Below are 25,761 nucleotides of genomic sequence, written 5' to 3' on the forward strand. Positions count from 1 at the left end.
CTTTTCACTGCTTCGATATGGGCCTGTTGCCTTCTCTTCAACATTTCTGTCTCCTATTCATAATTTCTAACTGGGTCAAGGTTGGGGAAAGAAGTGAAAAGGTAACAGAAGAATTTGGAATGAGAGAAAAGACAAATGAGCTGTTTATAGGGGCACATCATGGCCTTAAACTAAAAAATGCTTTTGACTAAGTCCTCATCATTCCCAGTATCTGCCCACCTAGACTGAGCCCCCCTTTTCCTCTGCTCCTCCTCCCCTCCCCATTGTCCCACCTCCCTCCCTCTGCCTTACAGCACTTGCGTATATATGTACATATTTATTATTCTATTTATTTTATTAATGATGTATATTTATGTAATTATATTTATATACATATATTATATTGCATATAATTATATTGATGCTATTGATGCCTGTCTACTTGTTTTGTTTCGTTGTCTGTCTTCCCGCTTCTAGACTGTGAGCCTGTTGTTGGGTTGTGATTGTCTCTATTTGTTGCCAAATTGTACTGTCCAAGTGCTTCATACATTGCTCTGCACACAGTAAGCGTTCAATCAGTACAATTGAATGAATGAATTTGGCTGTTTGCTCCTTAAGTACTGTGATACTCACCCCAACCCCACAGTACCTACATAAATATCCTTATACTCTACTATTTCTCCTATCTAGAACTGACTTTAATATCTGTTTCCCCCAGTAAACTTCTAGTGGGCAGGAATTATATCTACCAACTGCACTGTATTGTACTCACCCAAGTCCTAGTACAGTGCTCTGCACACAGTAAGAACTCAATAAATATCACCGATTGACTGACTGATTGATTGATTGTGATTTCACTTCAAATACATCCTAACAGAAAACAACCCTTCCTTGTTCCTCACTAAGGTTCTCAAGACCAGCCCACTGGGCTCCTCTCCTTCATCCCTGCACTGCCAATCACAAGAGTCGAGAGGTTCTTGTAACATTTTTCAACTTTCAGGCAGTGACACAGATGAGATCCATCCTCTTTCTAATGGTCTCCAGTAAATTCCACATCCTCCTTCCAAAGGCTAATTGTTCATTATTGACAGGGAAGTCTTATATAAGATAAATTCTTTTATGATGCATTTAGGCCTACTGCCTCTGGTTTGTCCTCCCTGCAGTTGGAAATCAGATGACCCTGAGTAATAACTTTAAAATACTTGAACATCATTAGTCTGCCAACTTTTCCAGTTCCTTATCTTTTTCCCGTATGACGGGTTTTCATTCCGGTGATCTGGATGCCAAAATGCTTCCAGTTAAAAAGATCCAGTGACTGAAGAGAAAATAAACACGCAGCCTCCAGTTTCACAATTTTAACCAGTTTACTATTCACAGACTGAACATTCACGAGAGACACAGAGTCAAAATTACCCAGGATTCTGCTTTCTGAAAATACCACAACCGTACCGTATCTGTAGTCCAAGTGACTACTCTAGTGAGGAGCTTGGTCCTGGAGACTAACTGTAACTAGAAGTTGAGGGCAAGTTCCATGAGAGTACTGAAGGACCATAAAACTTTTCTATTTACCATGAACTTTCCCCTTCATAGGTGGTAAGGGCCACCACTGGTCATTTCTGATGATTGTACCTGAAAGCCAAGCAAGTGTACATTTGGTAAATTTGCTGGGGTTCTGAAATGCTGGCATTTTTACCAAGCATAATATCACTTTCAGTACTGCTAGAGAAATGAATTTGCTCGAAGAGGAATTAGGACTGCAAAAAAAGACATAATTCATAAATGTTAACGAGATATGAACAATCAAAATTAAAGGTCAACTATTATCTAAATGTATTAAGCAAAACAGTATTTGACAATCTTCTTTGGAAGATATTTCTGAGCAAAATTGTTTTATTCCAAACTAATCTTCAGTGGAACTGGAACATTTATCATACATATGTACAAGAACTGAGAACGCTAAATTTACATCAGAATCAGAGTTGCCTCCACTCTGCTCTTACGGCTGAAGAAATCCGCCCAGGGATTAATTTCCCAGGGATTTCCCACTGGCTTCCAGCCTGTAGCACTAAGTGCAAACACTCTGCAAACATTTGCTTCCATGTGATTACCACAGATAGGAGACTGAGGTCATGTGATCACCACAGGCAGAGTCCAAGGTTATGGCCGGAGTCCATATTGGGTTCAGGTGATAGACACCCCCACTGTCTCTTGCAGAAGGCTTGAAAGCTACACTTTGGATTTGAGTGCATCTACCAGGCTGTAGGAACCCTTGACATTGGCTTTCCTCACGAGGAAAATGATCATTCCGACGCTTGGGATGATGAGGGAGGCGACGCAGTAGAGTGCAACAAGTTCAGGAGAAAAGTAGTCTATGTGGTTTTCCCTTCCTAGAAAGGAAGAAAAGGTGAGGATGTTGAGAATAATTACTGCAAATAATGGTAAGCCTAGCATTCATCTGAAAGGCCTATTCGCATCTTTGCAGCCAAAATGAAGAGCACTAAAGCAACAATTCAGATAATTCCAACAAAAACTATATTATTATTGTTAATATTATTATTATATTTGTTAAGCCCTTACTGTGTGTCAAGCACTGTCTAAATGCTGAGGTAGATATGAGTTAATCAGGTCGGGGAGTCCCTGTACCACAAGGGCTCACAGTTTAAGTAGGAGGGAGAACAGGCATTAAATCCCCATTTTACAGATGAGGAAACTGAGGCACTGTGAGGTGACTTGCCTAAGGTGAGATAGCAGGCAAGTGTGAGAGCCATGTTTAGAACCCGGTTCCTCTGACTCCCAGGCCCATGCTCTTTCCACTAGGCTATGCGGCTCCTCAATTACTCAGAGCATTCATGATGAGTCACTCTATTCAATGTCCCACCTTTCAGTGCCACCATTATGGTTTAGTTATCGGTACCGGCTATGTGTTGGGCCTGGGTGTCTCTATGCCCAGTAGGAATGAATAATATATTAAGTTTATTGGTTTCTCTGTCAGTTTGTCTCTCATCTCTCAACCACCTGCAGCTTCACTCATAACCTAAAATTAGCGGTCCAGAGAGTTACCCAGGCAACATTAGAGGGGCGAGTTCAATCACCTGGGCACATAAGGGGAATTGCTTAGAGGTATGAACTGTGGTGTCATAAAATATAATGAATATGATGAAACAGACTAGATGATCAGCTAAAACTTTCCACGACCAGGCTCCACTTCCAAAATGAAACGGAGGGTTGTACGATTATCCAGGGCAATTACCCAGGCAATCCAGGCTAAAAGCTTGATTTCATCTAAACTTTTCAGGTCTCATTAGAACCCGCAGATGCAGGGAATCTAGACCCTAATGCTTTTTTTAAAAAAACCTGATTATTGCAGTGGGCTTTGCTTGAACTCTGTAGACCATGATCATGGTTGAAAATTTAATTATGAAGATGCTTTGATAATGTGCCAAACTTTCATTTATGCACAATGGTCAGGATCCACTCTATTGTGGATAAATCTATTATTGTGAAGATCTGAGAGGAACTACCTTTGTCCCACTTCCAGTTTGGACTACTGTTCTTTGAGAGGAACTCATTGGCCTCCACCTGAGTGCCAGAAATGGGACTTAAGCTCTCCTTCCCCTACTCTGGACACCAAGAAAGAACCCTTTGAAAATATTCTTGCCCCTCCTGGGTCCACCAAAGGCAAAAGGCACTAAGATAGAAACATCCCCAGGATCCCAGACTCTGGAGGAAACTGGGTTATATTTAGCTTATCCTTGTTCAGAATCCTGAGCAGCAATGAAAGAAGGGCATCCATTGATGCCCTCTTGCATTGATGAAGGAACTTTATGTATCTGGAAAGCTGTTCACTTGCTATTTAGAGATGGAAGAGTTTGCTGTGTTTTGCCTAAATTCTCATTATGTGAGACAATAGAAAAATAAAGGAAATGAATTAAACATTCAAGTGATGGTTTTGGCCACGTCCCTCAGGTAATATTTACTACAGGAAAACAGCTTCAGCATAAACACTGAGAACGCAATAATCTTGTGGACTCAGTCATGAAAGACTACCAAGCACAAAGGAATATAAAAAGAATAAACAAATGTACACATACTCTTAACTGAGATTTCAATCTGTCCCGAGTCGTTTCCAACCTCATTGGAAACACTAATCAGGTATACCCCGGTGTCATTTGGGGTGACATGATATAAAGTAAAGGTTCCATTCTTTGAACATATAGACACTTCGTTTGCCAGATCAACTTTTTTCAGGACAATCACTGCAGGTGGATGGCTAAATGTTTTACATGTAATGGTGACATTTTCCCCTTCATTTACATTTCTAGATGGGTGAATCAATATTGTTGTGTTTCGAGGAGGTACTGTGGAAACAGAAAACACAGGGACAAGTTTAAAGCCTGGTTTAATGGGGTAAATTTCACTAATCTATACCTGCTTTTCTTATGTGGGAATGATTTGACTAAACTAAGCCTGGTAATAGTCATTTTCCTATGCTATGGACCACAGCTAGTAATGTCTCGGTGCATGTTTCCAATCATTTTGAACTCCATTTTTTCCTTTAAAATATGGAGGAAATAGGTTCTCTAATAATGTCCCCTGAAAGGACTAGCTCTGCAGCTTTAAAGACTGGAATCTTCAGCCTGGACTATAACAATCCAAGTTTCCCTGGACAACTTCCTTGGCTAAGAGGTCATTAAGACTCCAAGACTCTTCTCCTGACCCGACTCCCAATTACAGGTAATTTCCTGAACACCACCAACTCAGTCTACAAAGACTGAGGAGCAGTAGACAGATTTTGACTGTCCCATTACCCTCCTGGTGTGGGTTGAGAACCACAGAGTGATAAACTCCAAAATAGACATTGGGTCTCCCCAAATCTCTCAGAAAGAGTAGCCCCTATACCCTGCTCCCTCCATGAGAGTCACAGAGCATGCTGCCCTATGTAGGTGGGAATTCTGCTGCAGCAAACCCAGAACCTCCATTCTAAGCAGCCAGAATTTTTCCTAATTCAACTTTACCCAAACCAGCAGAACCAATGAATAAGCCATAGGGTAGAGAAACTGTTCTCCAATCCATTCAAAAAGGGACAAAAGTGAAACTTGAACCTACTCTGGGGGAGAGAATTACTTGGACATGATTCGTGTGTTATAAATGGACACTAAAAGAAAATAGGAGGGGAAATGTTGTGTAGATGGTTAATAGGTTGACGTGAGTTCCTTTCAAGGTCCATTTTTGGCACATGCGAAACTTGAGGTCTACAGTAATTACACAGTAATAATCCTTCTCAGTAGAATTTCAGACCTCCAACAAGTGTCCTTTAGATATCATAGAGACTTTAAGGATTAAGCATTTTGCATCATCCTGGGTTATCAGTAAATTTAGAAACTTCTTTTTATCACTTAACCAGATTATGGGAGGGAGCTGGGAGAGGAAGGAAGGGATTAGAGAGAGACTGAGGCAAGAGTAAGAGCCTGTCCTCAGGGTATGCAAAGCCACTGGGGAGCAGCAGCAGCTGTAGATCCATTTTTGAGCTGCTCTCGGATCCAATCCCATGGGCCTGGGCAGCTGCCCTCTCATTTCCTCCTCAGAAGAGGGTGATTGGCTGCAGAAACTTTACTGCAACTGGGACTATAAAATAATTATCCTGAAAAAAGTTCCTCTGGAAAACTAAGTAAATACTAATCGTTTGAAGAATGGCACTCTCTGCTGAGAGTTGAGCAAAGTAAGGGAGGAAGGAGACTGGAGGAGGAGCAAAGAGATGGAAACAAGAAGGAGAGAAGGAAAGGAGGAAGAAAAGAAGAAGAAAAAGGAGAAGGAGGAGAGGAAGAGAAGAGGAAAGGGTTTTCTGGCCAGTTTTTTGCCATGACCATTTTTATTTTCTGACTCTGCTGTATTGGGTTCTTTTTATGAAGAACCTGTAGTAGTCCTAGTAGTCTAATATAATGGCTATAGTCAGCTCAGAAGATCTGATCAAACACTTTAAAGATTAAAATCTTCAAAAGCAAATCTTCATAAATTCAGCCCTGTTGTGACTGTGGAGTTGAGGAGTGACAATCCCACCTCCACTAATGATTTAAGGTAAGCTCCTAGTTGATCATTTTAAGGCTCACTGGGTTAGGAAGTGGCAGTCAAATACAAAAGAACCAGCCACATTTCTCCAACAAATTCTCAGAGGATACTTTCACCTTGAGGAACCCAATAATCTAGAGATTTCAAAATACGTGCACCAACCTTTAACATCAAGTTTTAGGCTTCTCAATTGCTGTCCAACCTCAGTTTTCGATTCACATTCATAAATTCCCGCATCTTCTAACCGAGCATCACGTATAGTATAATGACCATTTCTGGATGCCAGTACTCGCTGTCCAGGATTGGCTTTCTTCCTCAAAACAATTTGGCTGGGAGAAACACCCACAGATGTGCAAGAGATAGTAACAGTGTCTCCTTCTTTAACACTGTTGGAAGGGAAAGCTACAAGCACTGTGTCTTTGGGTGGAACTGCAGAAAGAAAATAAGTGAACTGTTGGTAAATGTAAAGTATGAACCATGAAATGTCTGTAACAGATGATTTTATTAACATCCCTCTTCACTTTCCAATCCCTCCTCAAAAGTACCTTTCTAATAAGCATTCTCCAAGTAATCCCCAACTTCCTGGTCAGGTTAGGGAATGCCATTACCCACCATTAGAACTTAAGTGTTTCTTCTTCTTTTTATTTTTATTTTCACTTGTGAAGTCCCACAGGTTTGGGGTGGAATACCACTAATAATAATAATAAAGCTATTTATGCAGCACATTCTACTACCAAGCACTGAAATTGATAAAAAATTAATAATTGAACCCAATTTCTGTCATTCAGGATGGAGGTTAAGATGTACTTTGAGTTTAGTACTGCAATAAGCACTGAGGTATGGTACTTGTTAAAAATTAGTATATTTGTTAAGCACTTACTATGTGCCAAGCATTTTCCTAAGTGCTGAGGTAGATACAAGTTAATCAGGTTGAACACAGCCCCTGTCCCAGATTGGGCTCACACTCTTAATCCCCATTTTTTACAGATGAGGTAACTGAGGCATGGAGAAGTGAAGTGATTTGCCCAAGGTCACACAGCAGACAACTGGTGGAGGTAGGATTAGAACCCATGATCTTCTGACTCCTAGGCCCATGCTTTATCCACTACACCACGCTGCATCTCAATAATCAAGTCAGACAGTATCCCTGCTCCTCATTGGCCTTACAGTCTAAAGAGGATGAAGAATAAATACTTTAGCCCTATTTTACACCAGGGGACAATGAAGCACAGAGAGATTAAGCAACTTGTCCCAGGGTGATACAACAGGAACATGGTGGAGCCGAAACTAGAACCCAGGTCTCCTGACTCCCAGTCCCAGCTTCTTTCCATGGGGCAGGGCAGTCTTTTAAGGCAGCGGAAGGCATTCTGTTTCGAGCAGCAATTCAGGGGAATCCAGCCTGACCTCAGACTATATCTTGGGTTTGTCAACCATGGTACAGCATTACTGAGATCCTGACAAGGCCCCAATCTCTTGAACAATAAATAGCACTTATTGAGCACCTACTAGGTGTAGAGAACTGTACTGAGTGCTTGGTGAGTACAACTGAGTAAGAAACATGGTCTCAGCCCTCAAAGGTTTCAAAATTGAACAGATATGAGTAATTTATAAATACACGAGGAAAAAGAAAGAATTCCCCAGTGACTGGTGGCAGGAAAATGAAATGATAAATAAGATTAATTTGATGTAAATTGAGAAAATAAATTACTCATTATCCCTGGCTGGCCCTGACCTCCCTTTCCTCTGTAATCTCACATTTCCTCCTGCCTCCAAAATATCTCTAAGTGGATGTGTCATCATTAACTCAATTTCAACATATCCAAAACTGAACTCCTTCTCATCTTTCCTCCCAAATCCTCTTCTCCAGGCAGGGATCACAGTTAACAACACCACCATCCTCCTCATCTCTCAATCCCTCAATCCTAGACTCCCTCTTTTTCAATTCTCACATTCAGTCTGTTATTAAATCTTGTCCATTTTCTTCTCTTTTTTTAACGGTATTTTATAAGCACTTTCTATGTGCCTGGCACTGTACTAAGTGCTGGGGTAGATACAACCTAATCAGGTAGGACCCAGTCCATGTCTCCTATGGGGCTCACAGTTTTAATCCCCATTTTATGGATGAGGCAACTGAGGCACAGAGAAGTGAAGTGACTTGCCCAAGGTCACACAGCAGATAAGAGACAGAGCCAGAATTAGAAACCAGGTCCTTCTGACTTCCAGGCCCATGCTCTATCCACTAGGTCACACTGCTCCTCTACATTTCCAGCATCTGCCCTTTCTTCTCCAGACTGCCACTGCACTGTTCCAGGTTTTTCATACCCCAGCTTGACTATTCCCCAGCTTTTTGTTTCCAATCTCTCTGCTCTCCCATTTATACCCTGAACACCTAGCAGACCACTGCTTTCCCCATCTTTAAAGCCCATTTGAAATCCCATCTCCTCCAGGAGGTCTTCCTGGTGGTTTTCTGATCTCCCCACTTTTTATCCCTCAACTTCCAATTCAGCACTTGGGTGCCATCTAAGCACTTATGTACACACAACACTCCTCCTCTTGCCTTCATGTACATATCTTTATTCTCTATATCACTCTCTTATCTGTTATTTATTTTAGTGTCTGTCTCCCCATCTACACTGTAAACTGCTTGAGGGCAGGGTTCAAGCAGCTAATCTATTGTAATCTCTCCAACACTTAGTACAGCATACACAGTAGGCCCTCAGTAAGTACTACTGCTGACTGAGCAGCATGACCTAGTGGAAAGGACAAAGACCTGGGAGTAAGAAGCCCTGGGTTTTAATTCTGGTTCTGCAGTTAACTGCTGCGTGACCTTGGGTAAGTCATTTAACTTCTCTGTGCCTCAGTTCCCTCATGTGCAAAATGGGGATTCAACTCCTCTTCTCCTTCCTACTTAGATTGTGAGACCCATGTGGGACCTGATTATCTTGCATGTAGCAGCAGGAAATGCAGTGCTTGACACATAATTATCTTGTATCCACTCCAGTGCTTAGTACAGTGCTTGACAGCGTGGCTCAGTGGAAGAAGCACAGGCTGGGGAGTCAGAGATCATGGGTTCAAATCCTGGCTCCACCTCTTGTCAGCTATGTGACTTTGGGCAAATCACTTAACTTCTCTGTGCCTTAGTTACCTCATCTGTAAAATGGGCATTAAGAATGTGAGCCCCATGTGAGACAACCTGATCACCATGTGTCCTCCTCAGATCTTAGAACAGTGTTTTGCACATAGTAAGCGCTTAACAAATGCCATTATTATAATTATTATTATAGAGTAAGAGTTTAACAAATACCAAAATTATTATTACTATTATTATTGATGGGTGTATAGACATAATGAATGAGTGAAGGAAGCAACAGTTGCAAGCATAAGTGCTAAGGTTGATTGTTGGATTGATGTGACCAGGAAAAGTGGAACTTAACTGGAAATGTCTCCTCGGGGAGGCTTTTAGAAGGGCTGCAAAAATGCTAGTAATCTAGTCCATTTGAAGCAGGAGGGAGTTCTAGGATGGAAGAAGTGCATGAGCAAGGGTTGGAGACAGGCGAGTCCAAGAATGAGGCATAGTGAGAAGCCTAGCTAGAGGTGAGGAAAGAGTGTGACTTGTGATGAAGCAGAAGAAGAGAGCTGATGTGTAAGAGGGAGAGAGTTGCAGAGCTTCTATTTGATATTGAGAGAAATCGTTAACACTGGAGGTTTTTGAGTAGTGGAAAAAATGTATGCCAAATGACATTTTAGAAAAATAAGCCCAGAACTGACCCAGCCTCAAGGGGCTCTTTGGGCTCTTCCAAACCAGTATTGTCCTAACACTACTCAACTTTCTCAAATGACCCTTCACCTGATGTATGCTCAATAATAGACACCGAAAGTCAAAAGGAATTTCAGATCCAATGGAACCAGAATGGTATTAATTCATCACTTGTGCACTACTAACCTTGAATGATTAACTCCACCTCTTTTCTTTCTTTGCCAGCCTTGTTACTTCCTTCACACACATAAATTCCAGAATTTTCTGTCACTGTAGCATTGAAAGTGAGAGTTGCATTCTGGGAAAGAAATTCCAGAACCCCATTATCCAGTTTTTTACTCCAAGAAATCTCTGGAGCCGGAAGGCCATCACTGGAACATGACATTGTCACATAATCACCTTCCTGCACGGTAGTGGTGGGAGCTCCAGAGATGACTGTATTCCTTGGTGCGACTAAAAATAAAGAATCAGTGGGTTAGTGATTAGATTATCTAATCCTAGTAACTGAGAATTCTAGAATCCCTATAGACTGTAAATTCCTCTTCTAGACTGAAAGCTCTTTGTGGTCAGTGAATTATTATATTGTTATACTGTTCTCAAATGTTTAGTACAGTGCTCTGTATGTAGTAAGTGCTCAATAAATACAGTTGATTGATAGAAACTCATTTTTTCTTTAATTACAGTAGCCTGCTGTGCCTTGAGAGCATTTCAATCAGTCCCAAAATGTCATCTTTTTTCCTTATTTTGTGGACTTAGTGGAATAGGGAAAAGGTATTCATTTTGTAGGGTAGACTATGTAATTAGAATGTCATAACATTAAGTGCATAATGACCTTCACTCTTATTTCCAGAGGGTCTTTCATGGTAAGAGTAGTAATGATTATAAGTGTGGTATTTGTTAAGGGCTTAGTAGGTGCCAAGATTGGGGTTGATACAGTGCAATCAGATCAGACACAGTCTCAGACCCACATGGGGCTCACGGTCTAAGAGGAAGGCAGAGCAAGTATTTTCTCCCATTTTACAGATGAGGAAACTGAGCTAGAAAGAAGGTTAGTGACTTTCCCAAGGTCACTCAGCTGGCAAGTGCTGGAACAGGGCTTAGAACCCAGGTCCCCTTATACCCAAATCTATACTCTTTCCACTAGACCTTGCTGCATCTCTTCATAATTGGTTTCTCATTTAGGATGCACAAAAGCAGAGAGGTGCACAAGCATTCTCACCTGCTGTGGGGACAGAGGAACTCAGGATGAGTCAGAGTCCTCAGATCGAAAAATTGTTGGCCTAGTGGGTAGAGCATGGGCCTGTGAGCTAGAAGAACCTGGGTTGTAATTCTGGCTCTGCAACTTGTCTGCTGGATGACCCTGGGCAAGCAACTTCGCTTCTTTGTGCCTCAGTTACCACATCTGTAAAATGGGGGTCAAGCAGCAGAAAAGTGGCCGACCTGGGATTAGAACCTAGCTAATTCTGACTCACAGGCCTGTGATTTATCCACTAGGCCATGCTGCTTCCCCATCTGTATTGAATAAAGGATCTAGTTCATTATATAAAATAGTAGTATTTAATAACAGTGAATGTGCATTAGAAGAAAAAATTGTTCAGAGGCAATAGGGCATCATCTTTCCCGGCCTTAGCAGGAAGAAGTCTCTAGATTTGATCTAGATCTGGCTCTGGATCTGACACCGGTGGGTTTGGTGACGAGGTTAGCCGGTCTCTAGAGAAACTTAACAGACCCTGCTGTGAGGCAGGGAGAAAGATGAAATGAGGTGTTAAAGATGTTGAAAGACATTATTAATTATTCCTTGCTGTTGCCCTAGAGCAGAGGCAGCACCTTAATTTTATTGTATTCTTGCAAGTGTCTAGTACAGGTCTCTATGGACGGTAGGTGCTGAATAAATGCTACTTATCATCTGATGGCTGGGAATAATACCTTATTTGACTCCTACATAAAATATCTTTTAAATGACATTATAGGAGATTAGATCAGTATTGTGCGTTCAGCAAAAACCATAGCTAAAATGTCCAGTTTAATGCCAAATCTACTTTTATACTATTTGGAACTATAGTGTTCTTTGAGAAATAATTAACCATTTGCCATTTGCTTTCCTGACACTTGTTTTCCTGCACCCTAAACACCAATTCAGTCCTTTATTATTTTCATAATTAGTAACAATTAATTCATTCCTCTTACCTTGAACAGTCAATTCCACTTCTTTTTTATCTTTGCCAACCCGATTAGTTCCTTCACACACATACAGTCCAGAATCTGCTGTCATCGCAGCATTTAGAATGAGAGTTGCATTATGGGAAAGAATTTCCAGATTCCCATCTTTCTGTTTCTTACTCCAAGAAATCTCTGGAGCAGGAAGGCCTTCACTGGAACATGTCATCATCACATAGTTACCTTCCTGTACGACAGTGGAGGGGGTGACGGAGACAACTGTATTCTTTGGTGCAGCTGAAAAGGCAGAACCACCGCATGAGTATAACTTGTGGCACCACTACCCTGGCATATGCTGGGTGTCTGGGGGGCAAGAGATGTCCTGTCAGCAATAGTAATGGGATTTCTGTAGTTAACCCCAGAGTGGCACAAACCCTATTTCCCTGGGATCAATCAATCAATCAATGGTATTACTTGCTGCTTGCAAAGCACTGCACTCACCACTTGGAAGAGTATAAAATGACAGTATGGGTTGACCCGTTCCCTGCTTACAACACACTTACAGTCTAGAGGCATAGATGGTTACTCCTGATGCTTTTTGATCTACGTATCATCTACTACAGATGCTACTTATCATCTGATGGCTGGGAATAATACCTTATTTGACTCCTACATAAAGTATCTTTTAAATGACATTATAGGAGATTAGATCAGTATTGTGCGTTCAGCAAAAGCCATAGCTAAAATGTCCAGTTTAATGCCAAATCTACTTTTATACTATTTGGAACTATAGTGTTCTTTGAGAAATAATTAACCATTTGCCATTTGCTTTCCTGACACTTGTTTTCCTGCACCCTAAACACCAATTCAGTCCTTTATTATTTTCATAATTAGTAACAATTAATTCATTCCTCTTACCTTGAACAATCAATTCCACTTCTTTTTTATCTTTGCCAACCCGATTAGTTCCTTCACACACATACAGTCCAGAATCTGCTGTCATCGCAGCATTTAGAATGAGAGTTGCATTATGGGAAAGAATTTCCAGATTCCCATCTTTCTGTTTCTTACTCCAAGAAATCTCTGGAGCAGGAAGGCCTTCACTGGAACATGTCATCATCACATAGTTACCTTCCTGTATGACAGTGGAGGGGGTGACGGAGACAACTGTATTCTTTGGTGCAGCTGAAAAGGCAGAACCACCGCATGAGTATAACTTGTGGCACCACTACCCTGGCATATGCTGGGTGTCTGGGGGGCAAGAGATGTCCTGTCAGCAATAGTAATGGGATTTCTGTAGTTAACCCCAGAGTGGCACAAACCCTATTTCCCTGGGATCAATCAATCAATCAATGGTATTACTTGCTGCTTGCAAAGCACTGCACTCACCACTTGGAAGAGTATAAAATGACAGTATGGGTTGACCCGTTCCCTGCTTACAACACACTTACAGTCTAGAGGCATAGATGGTTACTCCTGATGCTTTTTGATCTCTCATCCATAGACGTCTCCAGGTGAACTAAACTTCTTAAAGCAGAACCACTGAATAAATGATGATGGAGAGTCCCCCTGTTGGGGTGACACTCATGCTTTAATCCTAAAGCTTGAGAACCAAGAGTCTGCCCTGAGGAATTGATAAGAGCACTCAGAGTTCTCACTCCCACTTACCATTCCTGGCCTAGTTATGTTCCCGGGGGCCCCCAGAATGTGACAAGCAAGTTGGTGGACAAAGGGGAAGCAGGCTGGGATTTGAAGAACCCATTTTTGGCCCAAGTATCCCCATTTCTATTTTATGGTATTTGTTAAGCTCTTCCTATGTGCCAGACACTGTTCTAAGCAATGGAGCAGATACAAATTAATCGGGTTGGACACAGTCCCTGTCCCACATAGAGCTCACAGTTTAAATCCCCATTTTACAAATGAGGGAACTGAGGCCCAGAGAAATTAAGTGACTTGCACAAATTCACACAGAAAACAAGTGGCAGAGCCAGGATTAGAACCCATGATCTTCTGACTCCCAGGCCATTCCCTGCTAGGCCATGCTACTTCTCCCACATATCATGATGCAGTCAGTGGCTGCCTTGGTGGCTAGGGCAATTTTGGCTCCCCTCCCTAGCCATTCTTCAAGATTACTGATGGGCCTATTCACCCTATGGAGTTCTGACTATAACTCAGGTCTCCTGCTTCCCAGATAGATACTCTTCCCAGTGGATCAACAGCATTGCTCAACTATACATATATGATTATATATAGTATGATTATAAAAAACACTATTGAAAAATAATGCCCTGCATATCAAACTAAAGTCTTTTCTGGTGGTGGGGGCTGAGGGGAGCAGGGGAAAGGGGCTGAAAGTCTTCATACCTGAAGCAGAATGAATCTTTCAGACCAAACACCCCCCCCAAAAGTGAAAAACCCATTTTTCGAAAGATTCAAATGAGTTATCATTATTTTAGTGTCAAATTCCAATTCACTTAGTAATTGAGTAAGCACCCCTCAGTTTCCCCAAGCCAAGGATTCATTTCAGCTTTAACCCAGAATTACCAATTTAAATTTGAGAACTCAAATAAACAAAATAAGAAGAGGTGTCTAGGGAGGCCGAGGACCAAAGAATAATTCCTTTACTCATTTTGATAGCAGCCCAAATTATATTTAAATTGTACGTCAGGCCCCAGACCTATCTTATATTTTAAAAATCCTTTCCAAACCAGTCCTTCTTTTGGCCCTTTACATTTCTGTATTATAGGCTACATTTTGTTGTGGGGAATACAACTTGGTTGTGGATAGTGCTGGTGCAGCAGAGTTGAGTACATTAACTCTAGAAGCTTTCTAGATGGGCTAGGAATTATAAGGACCAAAAGGCATATTTATTTACTCAGTCTGGTTGACTCATTATGTTCATTCATCACTAGGCCGCTTCATTGGAGAACAAAATTCATGTCTCAGGGAATCATGATGGAAATAGCTCCAGAAAAATATGAATGTAAAGACAAAAAAACCCAATCTCCTCCTATTGCCTTTCAATATCACTTCCTGCCCAGTTGAGTCAATAAATTCCAACTGAAACTTTGATCGAAAGGAAAATATACTTACTATAAATGGGGAGTTTCTGTGTGGTGTTCCTCAGCTTGGGAAAAAACTCCATGTCATCAATAGGTAATTCAGCCTGACATGTGATCGATTTCCCAACGAAAACAAAAGGTGAAGACAAAAAAACCCAATCTCCTCCTATTGCCTTTCAATATCACTTCCTGCCCAGTTGAGTCAATAAATTCCAACTGAAACTTTGATCACAAGGAAACTATACTTACTATTAATAGGGAGTTTCTGTGTGGTTTTCCTCAGCTTGGGAAAAAACTCCATGTCAACAATAGGTAATTCAGCCTGACATGTGATCGATTTCCCAATGTCAAGAGTGGTGGGGGTAATCGTCACCTCCAAGCTCTTGGTCTCCAGAGATTTCTTCTCCTCATCCATGAAAAACTCTTTTTCCCTGATGATGTGCCCATCTTTCAGGAGTTCAATCTTCAAGCGTTCCGATGGATACACCTGGGAGACTTGGCAGGTGATGGTAGCAGGTTTCCCCACCTCCAGAAAGTCACTCATTGTAATCACTGGATCATGGGGGAAAGCTGCAATGGACAAAGAAATCTGAGTATATGCTCTCCGTTATTAGTCCCACAAGTGCATTTACAGCATTCTTGGATGAAGCCAACAATTACAACCAAGGAGAATGAAAAACAAAAACAACCTCTTAGTTCTCTGTGGATGCCTCTCAGTTTCTGCCATGGTTTTAGTCTTTTCTTGTCTGTAGATTGGTAGCAAGATTAAATAGTCTTTCAGAGGACCCATTACATTCCTAATGTTCTGAAAGGAGATGTAACACCTGTGCTCTTTCACAGAAATGTCTTAGAGAAACTACTGCTTCTATTGCAATTAGTAGCTAAACTAGGCAGCTTTGAAATAGGTAGCATGAAGATGGAAATAGGGGCAGCTAAATGAAGGGTGTACTAATGTCCTAAAACCAGAGTCTTGTTAAGCTAAACAATCCATATAAGTAATTTGCTCAAACCATTTTTCTCTAAACAAAAAGTGTCTTCAGGATTTACTTTTAGGTTGTTTTAATTTTCTTATTGTCATTGTTCAAATCTTATGTCTCCTTTGCCCCCTCCTTATCAATTTCATTAAAATAAAAGTCCCATTTTTGCGAGAAACTGAGTGGGGCTTTGCAGGATGGGGAAATATGTGTTGAAGACATCACTCATCACTTCAAGGAGTTTGTAAAACACTTGCAACCTAATAGGAGGGAGATGAGATTAGATAGACAAGCCTACTTTTTCCTCTTAAATCTTACACCTCTTCTTTATTTGTGAGGAAAAGTAAACTGAGCAACGCCCTGTTTGGTTGCTGAGAAACAGAAGGAGATCTCTATACTCCTTTCTTTTGCTGTTAAATCTTTGTCTCATCCACTGTAAGGAATGTACAACTAGGAGGGAAAGCTCAATTTTATGGAATATTACCAAGTGCCTTATTTGCTCAGAAGATAAAGAGCCTTCCTTTTGAGGCACTCATTCTCTTTTCCAAACATAGCTTGTAGCTGATAGCCACTCTCTCTCCCATTCACCATCACTAAAGCCTGCCGGTCTCACCTTCACATCTCCAAGATCCACCCTTTCCTCTACATTCAAACTGCTACCACATTAGTACAATCACTCATCCCATCCTGACTGGATTACTGCATCAGCCTCCTTTCTGACCACCCAACTTCCTGTCTCTCCCCACTTCAGTCCATACTACTCTGCTGCCTGGATTATCTTTCTACAGAAACACTCTGGGTATGTCACCCCCGCTCCTTAAAAATTTCCAGTGGTTGTCTATCAATCTCCTTTATCAAACAAAAAATTCCTCACTATTGGTTTCAAAACTCTCCATCAACTTGCCCCTTCTTACCTCACCTCCCTTCTCTCCTTCTACAGCCCAGCCCGCACACTCTGCTCCTTTGGTGCTAACTTTCTCACTGTGCCTTGTTCTCGCCAGTCCCACTATCAACCCCTGACCCATGTCCTACCTCTGGCCTGGAACGCCCTCCCTCCTCAAATCCACCAAATAATCACACTTCCCTCCCTTTAAAGCCCTACTGAAGGCTCATCTCCTCCAAGTGGCCTTCCCAGATTAAGCTCCCCCTTTTTTCAGCTCCCCCTCCTCTCCGTATCACCTTGATTCACTCCCTTTGCACTGCTCTCCTCTCTCCACCCCGCAGTACTCATATATATAGGTACATATCCTTAATTCTATTTATTTATATTGATTCCTGTTTACTTGTTCTGCTGTGTATATATCTATAATTCTATTTTATTATATTGAAGCCTGTTTACTTGTTTTGATGTCTGTCTCCTCTCCTTCTAGACTGTAAGCCCTGTATGGATAGGGATTGTCTCTCTGTATTGCTGAACAGTACTTTCCAAGTGCTTAGCACAGTGCTTTGAACACAGTAAGTGCTCAATAAATACAATTGAATGAATGAATTCACCATGATGAATAACCATTGAGAAGAACCTGGCTTCAGTGATTTTATACGGAAGTGCCACCTGAGTGTCAAGAAACATTTTCCTCGGCTAATATGTTTTTGGTATAAACACTAGTAATGCAAAATTGATTTAGCAGTTAATTAGTAATAATGATCATGAGGGTGGTGTTTGTTAAGCACTTACTCTATGCCAAGTTTTGTGCCAAACACTAGGGTAGGTACAAATTCTTTGCTGTCTGTCTCCCTCATTTAGACTGTGAGCCCCTTACTGGGCAGGGATTTTCTCTATCTGTTGCCAAATTGTACATTCCAAGGGCTTAATACAGTGCTCTGCACAGAGTAAGCGCTCAATAAATACTATTGAATGAATGAATACAATCAGATCAGATGCAGTTCCTTTCCCACATGATGCTCACAGGCTAAGGAGGAAGGTGAACCATATTGAATCTCCATTTTACAGATGAGGAAACTAAGGTACAGAGAAGCTAAATGACTTACCCAAGGTTACACAGCAGGCAGAAGACAGAGCCAGGGTTAGATCCAGGTCCTCTGACTCCTGGTGCTGTGCTTTTTCCTCTAGGTTATGCTGCTTTTAGTAGTAATAACGATAGTATTTATTGAGCACCTTCTGAGTGTAAGGCACTAAACATTTAGTCCACCAAATATTTTGTAAATGAGTACCAGGGCTTTGATGGCGTTAACAAAGACTCTAGTTTCCAATGACACTATAATAAGCTAAAGCGACAGGCAAGGGAGAAAGAATCTGGCCCCAAGCTCAGTCAAAAAGTGATGGCATTAGAGATTTCCCGATCCCATTCCACCCCTGATTCCTGATTAAGAATTTTAAGGAGCGATCTCCATAACAAAGAATCTGGAATCCTACCAGCAGCGTCCTTTGGCAACATGGCCTAGAAACAAGGCCCAGGAATTTAAAGGCTGTTTACTCAATCAGACACCATCAAATCATTTTTCTCCATGAAACCACCTTAAACCATATGCACAGAAAAGACAAAATCACTTACAGTAAAGCTCCACCTGGATGGCCCTCTCCATTTTCTTAGTATCACAAGAGGCGGTACACAAGTAAGAGTGTTCATTCTTGAAGTCCACGGGGTTCATGGTCAAGATGGACTTGTTCACTCCTTGTTCTAAATCCCCACCCAGAGGACTGTCTATCTGGGTTCTCCAAGAGAAAGTTGGAGCCGCACACCCAGTAGCTATGCAGGTCAACACGGTTACATTGCCAATCTGAGCGGCGATTTTGGGTCCCGGTGTGATCTCAACCTTAAAAGTTTCAGCTGAAAATATGTAAAGAGAAACAGACTTACAACTCACTCTATATTCTCTTTCCCTTTTGTCCTCTCAAACCCAGCATGCAAACTATGTTCAAGCTGATCTGCTCCCCACATGTGCTTGCAGGCAAAGAAATTCTACACAAGCCATCGAGAGAAGTGCTGGAATCATCTTTCCTTGGCAAACACAGCAGAGCTTTCCTCTGGTTTAGCAGAGCTGATTTCTACCAGCAATATTGATTTCATCCTCAATTGTGACAAAACTGTTACCCTAGCTGAGGAAGACCCACCAAAGTTACCTAAACAGCCCACTCCAGCCCTTCTAGTTGGGAAATAATGCCCTCATCTGACTACAGTTTGATGAATCAATCATCAATCAAAAATATTTATTGAGTGCCTGCTCTGTGCAGAAAACTTTTGGGAGAGCACAGCATGATAATGATGATGGTATTTGTTAAGCACTTACTATGTGCCAAGCAGTGTTCTAAGCACTGGGGTAGATACAAGGTAATCAGGTTGTCCCACGTGGGGCTCACAGTCTTAATCCCCATTTTATAGATGAAGTAAATGAGGCTCAGAGAAGTTAGGTGACTTGCCCGAAATCACACAGCTGATAATCAATCGTCTTGATTGCTGCCGTCAAGGAGTTAACATTCTGGTGGCAGTCAGGGGAAAGACAGTCACTAAAATAAATTGTAACTATTTCAAAATCACTTTGAAAGTGACACATGTTTACTGTTTACAGTTCCACCTGTTTTTGAAGCCCAGTACCTATTTCTTGGCTGCATTATAAAGTATCATTAGTTAAAGTCACTGACCACGATTTGTTAGTGATTGAAATGAATCAAAGAGAAAAACTCACAGGTCACCAGCGCCAGCAAAATTGCTTCTGTGGCTAGGACGAGTCCGACACATTTCCCAGCCATTTTAGAAATGGTTTGAGGAGGAAAAGTGAAGTTCGAATCTCAGTTGTCTGGGCCTTCTTGGAAAGAGCCGGGAGCAGCTGCAGCTCAGAGTCCGCCTGAATCAGAAGTGGAATGGAAATTGCTCTTTATAAAGGGGCCGGTTGCAAAGGAGGAGGGAAATCCCTTAACGGGGAAACCCAGACAACAGGCAGAAAATCTGTCACAGAGCCAAGTTCCCCATGGGGTTAACCCTTCGGCTGCTCACCGAGCCAGATCTCTATGCTCTGGACGTACTGCACCGCAAGCAGAAAGGTAAGCAAGTCAGAGCCTATCCTGTTCCTGAGATGCTATGATTTTGATCACAGAAACCAAAAGCCCAATAATTAGAATATTCCAGAGAGAGCTGATAAGAGGAGCAGATGCAAAATGAACACATCAATTATGGAGACCGAGCCATAATCCTCAGATGGAGCAAATTACTACAGTGCTTGGAGATGAGATTCTTCCCTGGTGTGTGGACGTGCTGGATTGGCTGCTCAAAAATGGGACTGAATTTTCTTCTGGCAGTTAAATGGAAGCAATCTGCTGTGGTTTGGGAGAGGGCCACCTGGACACCTCGCTTGTTTACTTTCTCAACAAGAAATGACTTTGGGGGATGAATTTGAACCTTTTAATAGGATGGCATTCGGGTCTTTTGAAATTAAGACCTGGCACTCAGATCTATCTGGGTGCCAGATAAGAGAGGTGGGAGCCTGACCCAGGACTATTAGATTGTCTCCTCAGGCCAGAGGCACTATACCCAGGGTCCACTCTGAAACTAGGCAGGAGCTGAAACTTCCCCTGGAGCTGGGGGAAGATGAAGGATCAGGTAGTCCAACATTTACCTAGTGGAATTATCTGCCTGTGATAACCCCATTATTGAAAATTCTGGGTCATCTGAAACATCTCTAGTGGTTTTCATTAGGATCACAGCCACCCCCTCAGGACACACTTCCCACGCTATCTGCCACTAAATTATGCTGATTTTTCTTCCATGATATTTCCCAGATCTCCCCCTTTCTCTTCACCCTTACGATTACCACCGGGTCCGAGGCTTTGTCACCTCCTGGATGGTTAACTGCATCTGCTTCTACACTAGTCTGCCTGCTTCAGCCTCCCTGCAGCCTGTTTATCCTACATTTAGCTGCATGGATCATCTTCCTAAAAGGCTGTTCAGCACACTTTACTTCAAGAACCTCCAATAGCTACCAGACTCTCTCCTCATCTCCAATATAAATGACTGACCAATGCCCTTCAAGACTCCTGACCAGCTCCTTCCTCCTTATCTTTCCTCCCTCTTCTGCTCCACCCCAGCTCACACTCTTCACTCCTTCCAAGCAAACCTCCTAACTGTACATCATTTACAACTCTCCCATGACTAACCCATGGCACTTGCAACTCCCACTCCATGCAACACCAAACCCACTCAAATCCACCTCATCGCACCCTTCCCATCTTCAAAGTCTTCGACCAGATGGTAAGCATAAGGATAGAAGAAGAGCCGGATCTGAGAAACGCCAAGCTGCATTCCCTAATCTCCCCTTTCCTTGATTATAATAATAATAATAATAATGTTGGTATTTGTTAAGTGCTTACTATGTGCAGAGCACTGTTCTAAGCGCTGGGGTAAACACAGGGGAATCAGGTTGTCCCACGTGGGGCTCACAGTCTTAATCCCCATTTTACAGATGAGGGAACTGAGGCACAGAGAAGTTAAGTGACTTGCCCACAGTCACACAGCTGACAAGTGGCAGAGCTGGGATTCGAACTCATGAGCTCTGGCTCCAAAGCCCATGCTCTTTCCACTGCGCCATGCTGCTTCCCCTATTGATTGATTGATTCAATTGATTCTTGATTGGGGGGTTGACTGATTGATTCCCTGGCCTTGCTGTCCCATCAGCCACCCAGAATGTCCAAATATCATTCAATCGTTTTTATTGAGCTCTTTGTGGGAGGGGAAAGTGTCTATTAATCCTGTTATATTGTACTCCCCCAAGTACAATGCCCTGCACATAGTAAAGCACTCAGTAAATTCCACCAATTGATTGAGAGCTTACTGTGTGCACAGCACTGAACTAACTACTTGGGAGAGTACAGTATAATAGAGTTGATGGATAACTTCCTGTGCTCATTCATTTATTCATTTGTTTACCTTATGCTTAGTTTTGTTGTTACCCTCTTTTTATATAGTTTTTTTTAAGTACTTACTCTGTACTAAACGCTGGGTTAGGTACACGTTGATTAGGTTGGACACAGTCCATGTCCCACATCTGGATCATCATAGTCTTAATACCCATTTTGCAGATGAGGTAACAGAGAAGTTAGGTGACTTGCCCAAGGTCACACAGCAGGTACATGCTTGTTCCCATTACGTCTGCGTGTATGTCAATAGATAGATGATAGATACATATAGATACATGTATCTATATCTACATATAGATAAGCAAAACTAGGTATATATGTATATATGACCTAGTTTTGCTTATCTCCTTTATTAATTTCTAAGCATCAAAAAGGCCAAAATCATGTCTTCTACTGCCACAGTATGTTCCGAAGCTCCTAGAATACTGCTGTGCACTCAGGAAGTGACTAGATAACTAGGCACTTGGGGAGGTGGATAGGGAAGGTGTCTGTTATATTGTTATATTGTACTCTCCCAAACCCTTAGCACAGTGCTCTGCACAAAGTAAGAGCTAAATAAATATCTATGGATTGAGATGCCAAGAGCTCAGGCTGAGAGCAGCACAGCCCTGGATCGATAATGATTACGGTTATAATTGAGCACCACCTGGGCAGAAAAAGGGTCCATACAAGATAATCAGACCTAACACAGTCCCTGTCCCACACAGGACCCATAATCCAAGAGGCAAGGAGAGCAGGTATCATACCCATTTTACAGATGAGGAAACAGAAGTCAAGTGATTTTCCCAAGGTCTCACAGCCAGTCATTGGCAGAGCTGAGCCTGGGAGTCAGTGTGAGTGAGGAGTTCATCTTCTCCTGACCATTTAGGCCTCCCCACTAAGGGGTAATATGAGCAAGGGAGTCGGGGAGAGAGGTAGGGTGACCACTCATCCAGATATTTATAGAAATTCTGTTTATCGCTATTCCGTTTCTATTCAATTCTGATATGGCACCAGAGGCCTTTATGCTCAGTATTTTTATTTCTAGATATCCATCTTTTCTCCATCACAACTCCTGCCAGCGAATTCTCCACCTTGGAAAGGGAGTCTAGGTTGACAAGGACGGGTCAGGGGACATGATTCTGGAGAATGGGAAGGGGCCGGCAGCCCTTCTGGTGAGTCGCTCAGCTCAGCAACTATACAGGTTCTGTGAATTTCGCAAACAACTTTTTCCCGTTTGTTCTTCCGTACGACGCTCTCACATTTGAGGGTTGGCAAAAGGATGTCTGAAATTCTTCAGTGCCATCAGCAGCCTCCCTAAAGGAAGGAGAACGGCCTGCCTTGTCCTCTGGTGACCCCTGGAGCTAGCAGTCTCAATTGCTGAAAAAAATCCATTTGAAGATGAAATCCTAGTGAAGCAGTCTGGACTAGAGGAAGAGTTCTAATGGGTTCTAATCCCGGCACCGCCACTTGTCAGCTGTGTGACTTTGGGCAAGTCACTTAACGTCTCTGTGCCTCAGTTACATCATCTGTAAAATAGGGATTAAGACTGTGAGCCCCATGTGGGACAACCTGATCACTTTGTATCGCCCCAGTGCTTAGAAGAGTGCTTTGCACATAGTAAGCACTTAACAAATACAATTTTTTTTTTAAAAAAGCACAGACCTGGGAGTCACAAACCTGGGTTCTAGTCCCAGCTCTGCATTTGGGCAAGTCCCTTAACTTCTCTGTGCTCTGTGACTGTAAAATGTGATTGAATACCTGTTCTCCTTCCTACGTGGACCGTGAGCCCCATATCAATCAGTCAATCAATTGGTGGTATTTATTGAGTGCTTACTGTATGCAGAGCATTGTACTAAGCGCTTGGGAGAGTACGCTATAGCAGAGTTGGTAGACACGTTTCCAGTGTGCCCACAGTGACCTTATTAGTTGTCTAGTCTAATAATAATAATAATAATAATGTTGGTATTTGTTAAGCGCTTACTATGTGCCGAGCACTGTTCTAAGCGCTGGGGTAGACATAAGGGAATCAGGTTGTCCCACGTGGGGCTCACAGTCTTAATCCCCATTTTACAGATGAGGGAACTGAGGCACAGAGAAGTTAAGTGACTTGCCCACAGTCACACAGCCAAGTGGCAGAGCTGGGATTCGAACTCATGAGCCCTGACTCCAAAGCCCGTGCTCTTTCGACTGAGCCACGCTGCTTCTACTTCTAATAGTACTTATTACTACTACCATACTACTTTTCTAGTTGGTGAGACAGATATTAATAGAAATAAAATTACAGATATATACATAAATTGTGAGGGAGCCGAGGTAGGGGTGAATACCATTGCCTAAAGGATACAGATACAAATCCATAGATGACACACGCAGAGAGGGAGTTGGGGAAAGAGGGCTTAATCAGGAAAGGCTTCTTGGAGGAGGTGTGACCTCAATTAGGCTTTGAAAGTGAGGACAATGGTAGTCTGGCATATAATATAATAATAATAATGATGGTATTTGCTAAACACTTACTATGTGCCAAGCACTGCTGTACATGCTGAGGTAGATACTAGGTCATCAGGTTGTCCCAAGTGGGGCTCACGGTCTCAACTCCCATTTTACAGATGAGGCAATTGAGGCCCAGAGAAGTTAAGTGGCTTGCCCAAGGTCACACAACAGACAACTGGCAGAGCCGGGATTAGAACCCACATCCTCTGACTCCCAAGCCCGGGCTCTTTCCGGCCCGGGCAAAAGAACCCTGTTGCTTCTCGGGGGAGGGAGTTCCAGGCCAGAGGGAAGATGTGGGAATGGGCTCAGCAGTGAGATAGATGAAATCAGGGCACCCAGTGAAAAAGCTAGCTGTAGGGGAGCGAAATATGTTGGCTGGACTCTAATAGGAGAACAGTGAGATAACGTGGGAGGGGTCAAGTGAGTGGTACCTATTGAGCATTTAGTAATTGTAATAATAATTGTGGTATTTAAGTGCTTACTATGTGTCAGGCACTAGGGTGGATTCAAGCAAATCAAATTGGACATAGTCCCTGTCCTTCATGGAGCTCACAGTCCAAGTAGGAGGGAGAACAGGTATTTACCGCCCTCATTTTGCAGATGAGGCAAATGAGGCACTGAGAAGATAAGTGACTTGCCTAAGGTCACACAGAAAGCAAGTGGCAGAGTCAGAATTAGAACCCAACACCTCTGTTTCCCAGACCCATACTCTTCCCACTAGTCCACACTGCTAGACCAAGTGCTTAACAAATACTACAATTATTACTATTATTACAAAAAGCTGATCCAGAAGCTACTGTGTGGTATCCAAAGGAAGTGATAGGGATTTCCCCTCTAAGGGCATGAATCTCACCACGCCTCTGCCTGAACCCCGCCTGACCTAAAAGTTCAGAATGAACCAGAATTTAGGGGAATTTCTTCTGCTGGAGGGTGAGGTAGGAAACTTTTACAGAGGCCCACTGGGATACATTTCAGCAGGAGTCATTCATCTTTCAACTACATCCAGGAAAGGGAGATTTCTTTCAGGAAATTGATACTGATTTGAGATTTTCTGGAATGAGAACCACAAGAAGAAAGAACTCCCTGCTGGCAAAGTCTGCCCAAGACAATTTTCAGTACGACTGGATAATTTTCAAATGGTAAAGTCATCAGCAACTCGTTCTCTGGGACTCTCAGTCTGCTACTCCCCAGGAAACTCAATACCTGTTCTACCTCTTCCTTAGACTGTGCGTCCCATGTGGGAAAGGGACTGTGTTTCACCTGATTATCTTGTATCTGCCAACACTGCTTAGTACAGTGCTTGGCAGAGGGTAAGCATTTCAAAATGCCACAGTTATTACTGTTCTCCCAAGATAACACCCAGGTCACCATGGTACCTCCTCTCCTTTCTCTCTAAGTTATGTTCCCTGAGTGGCTGTGTGGCTA

The 25,761-nt window shown here is 42.4% G+C and overlaps 1 protein-coding gene across 3 annotated transcripts; it reads right to left on the reverse strand.

Moving 5' to 3' along the window:
* Window positions 1-1,324: 1,324 nt before the first annotated feature.
* Window positions 1,325-19,870, reverse strand: VCAM1 (vascular cell adhesion molecule 1). 3 transcript variants are annotated; one of them, XM_029063701.2, is made up of 9 exons: window positions 19,641-19,864; window positions 18,509-18,784; window positions 15,271-15,591; window positions 12,878-13,144; window positions 11,990-12,256; window positions 9,989-10,255; window positions 6,208-6,474; window positions 4,071-4,337; window positions 1,325-2,366 (listed from the first exon to the last, which is right to left on the reverse strand). In XM_029063701.2, exons 1-9 carry the CDS (start codon window positions 19,702-19,704, stop codon window positions 2,206-2,208), a joined length of 2,157 nt encoding a protein of 718 aa, XP_028919534.1. In that variant the 5' UTR covers window positions 19,705-19,864; the 3' UTR covers window positions 1,325-2,205. The 3 variants fall into 3 exon arrangements, with proteins under 3 accessions (XP_028919534.1, XP_007663114.1, XP_007663113.2); XM_007664924.4 differs by lacking the exon at window positions 11,990-12,256 and having other exon boundaries at window positions 19,641-19,870; XM_007664923.3 differs by lacking the exon at window positions 4,071-4,337 and having other exon boundaries at window positions 19,641-19,859.
* Between the last annotated feature and the right edge of the window lie 5,891 nt (window positions 19,871-25,761).

The sequence above is a fragment of the Ornithorhynchus anatinus genome, chromosome 4 (assembly GCF_004115215.2).
Source record: "Ornithorhynchus anatinus isolate Pmale09 chromosome 4, mOrnAna1.pri.v4, whole genome shotgun sequence".
Taxonomy (NCBI): Eukaryota; Metazoa; Chordata; class Mammalia; order Monotremata; family Ornithorhynchidae; genus Ornithorhynchus; species Ornithorhynchus anatinus.